The 2055-nt window shown below is 38.5% G+C and overlaps 1 protein-coding gene across 1 annotated transcript; it reads left to right on the plus strand.

Moving 5' to 3' along the window:
- Positions 1–314: 314 nt before the first annotated feature.
- LOC110908787 (allene oxide cyclase, chloroplastic) lies at positions 315–1688 on the plus strand. The gene is made up of 3 exons (XM_022153764.2): positions 315–714; positions 861–982; positions 1067–1688. Exons 1-3 carry the CDS (start codon positions 489–491, stop codon positions 1469–1471), a joined length of 753 nt encoding a protein of 250 aa, XP_022009456.1. The 5' UTR covers positions 315–488; the 3' UTR covers positions 1472–1688.
- The last annotated feature ends 367 nt before the right edge of the window (positions 1689–2055 follow it).

Here is a 2055-nt window from a genome sequence, read left to right on the forward strand (position 1 = left end):
CTTCATAATACAAAAGATATATACTAAAACAATAATATTCTTTTTACATAAATCAATCTTAAACTTTCAATTAGACAACCTGTTTTATTAAAAAAAAAAAGGAAGGATTATGTTATATGAACAAGACTTGCATAGTTGCATGTTAAAAAAATGTTGTCAAACGTAATCTGGCCGGTCGTAGCGTGTATTCAAATTTCACGTGGGTCAAATTTAAATATCCGTATGACATCAAGAAAGAAAACGTTAAATTGTTAAACGTAATGACCGAAAAGAACAACTGTTGAACTCTCCACAATTTTCCGTCCATTCTCCGTCCCCACCGTCCACCTAACTCTCCACCACACTCATTCTCCTTTAGATTACACCTCCCTATATATACACACATCAATCCACTATCCACCATTAACACATTCCAAAAGCTACAATCACAATCACACTCACACTCACTATCTTCTTATTCATCACAAACTCTATTATTATTTGCTCTAATGGCTGCATCTGCTTCAGCTTCAGCTTCTTTGCAATCAATCCCTTCATATGTAAAACAATCACACACCACCACCACCACCGGAGCAGCTCCTAATCTCCTGTCATTCAGAACCTCTATTAACCCGGTTTTCTCAAAGAAACTGACCACCAACGTTAATGTTTCCGGCAGTCGGAAAGCGTTTACTATCAAAAGTCAAAGCAACCCCTCAGATTCTTCTAGACCCAGTAAGTAATTTACTTTACGGGTTTTTGAATCTGATTGATTTGAAAGTTTGCGATCATTTGTCCTTAAGTCTTACTCTATGAGTAAGATATTACTAACTACCGTTTGTTTGTTTGTTTGTTATTTGATTTTTGTGTAATTTTTGTAGCCAAAGTGCACGAACTATGTGTGTATGAGATCAACGAAAGGGACCGTGGAAGCCCTATGTATCTCAGATTGGGTCAAAAACCTGTGAATTCCCTTGGAGATCTTGTTCCTTTTACCAACAAGGTAATTTTATATTCTAACTTTTCATTTATTTTTGATTGGTTTTGTTTTCAGAACAAAGATCTAAAGTTAACAAAACCGGTACAGGTGTACAGTGCGGATCTTCAAACAAGATTAGGGATCACTGCCGGAATATGTATTCTGATCAAAAACATGCCGGAAAAGAAAGGTGACAGGTACGAAGCTATTTACAGCTTCCACTTGGGAGATTACGGGCAGATATCCGTACAGGGTGCTTACGTCACAACGGAGGATACCTACCTTTCCGTCACCGGCGGTACCGGAGTGTTCGCCGGAGCGTACGGTCAAGTGAAGCTGCAGCAGCTGGTGTTTCCGTTTAAGCTGTTTTATACTTTTTATTTGCAAGGGTTGTCTGCTGATCTGCCGTCGGAGCTGTTGGTGACGCCGGTTCCTCCATCTCCGGCGGTGGAAGCGTCGCCGGCGGCGAAGGCAGCTGAGCCTGGGGCTACGTGCCCTAACTATACTGACTGATTAAAGTAGTGATGGTGATGTGCATTCATGGAACCACCGTTGCTTTGAGGGGTTGGATATAGTGAGGGTGAGTTGTACGTTTAGCTTTGTGGGTTGTACTTTTAGTATGGAAGTGAGGCATTAGGAGGGTTTTCTAACTTGGTCATCAATTATGATGGTATGAGGTTTGGCTTCAAGTCATAAATAATGGAAGGAATTTATGATTGTTACCTTTTTTGTGTTGTATTTACTAAATTAATGATCTCTAGACCAAGATAATCGAAAGAAAATGAACATGTTTTACGTTTAGATACTATCTTTTTTAACGCTTAAACTCTCACCACTTTATATCCCATAATAAAAGTATGGGATGTGATTTGAATATTAGTTAGAATACACGGTTTGGGGGCCTTGAAAATATGGCGTTATGCGACATGTGGACAGCACGCGTCAGAAAAATGTCATGATGTAAAAACGAGAGGAGTGAGACGGGGCGTGAAAAAGTGTTGTTCTTCTAACACATGACACCCATTTTTTATTATTAAAGTTATTATTCAAAATTAAAACATTTAAACAAATAACATTAATAATAAAACATTACGTAA

Source organism: Helianthus annuus, chromosome 9 (assembly GCF_002127325.2).
Source record: "Helianthus annuus cultivar XRQ/B chromosome 9, HanXRQr2.0-SUNRISE, whole genome shotgun sequence".
NCBI classification, from domain to species: Eukaryota; Viridiplantae; Streptophyta; class Magnoliopsida; order Asterales; family Asteraceae; genus Helianthus; species Helianthus annuus.

Coding starts and splice junctions, on each gene's coding strand:
- LOC110908787 (XM_022153764.2), top strand. CDS start 489: ATGGCTGCATCTGCTTCAGCTTCAGCTTCTTTGCAATCAATCCCTTCA. Junction 715..860: donor CTCAGATTCTTCTAGACCCA/GTAAGTAATTTA, acceptor TAATTTTTGTAG/CCAAAGTGCACGAACTATGT. Junction 983..1,066: donor TTGTTCCTTTTACCAACAAG/GTAATTTTATAT, acceptor AAACCGGTACAG/GTGTACAGTGCGGATCTTCA.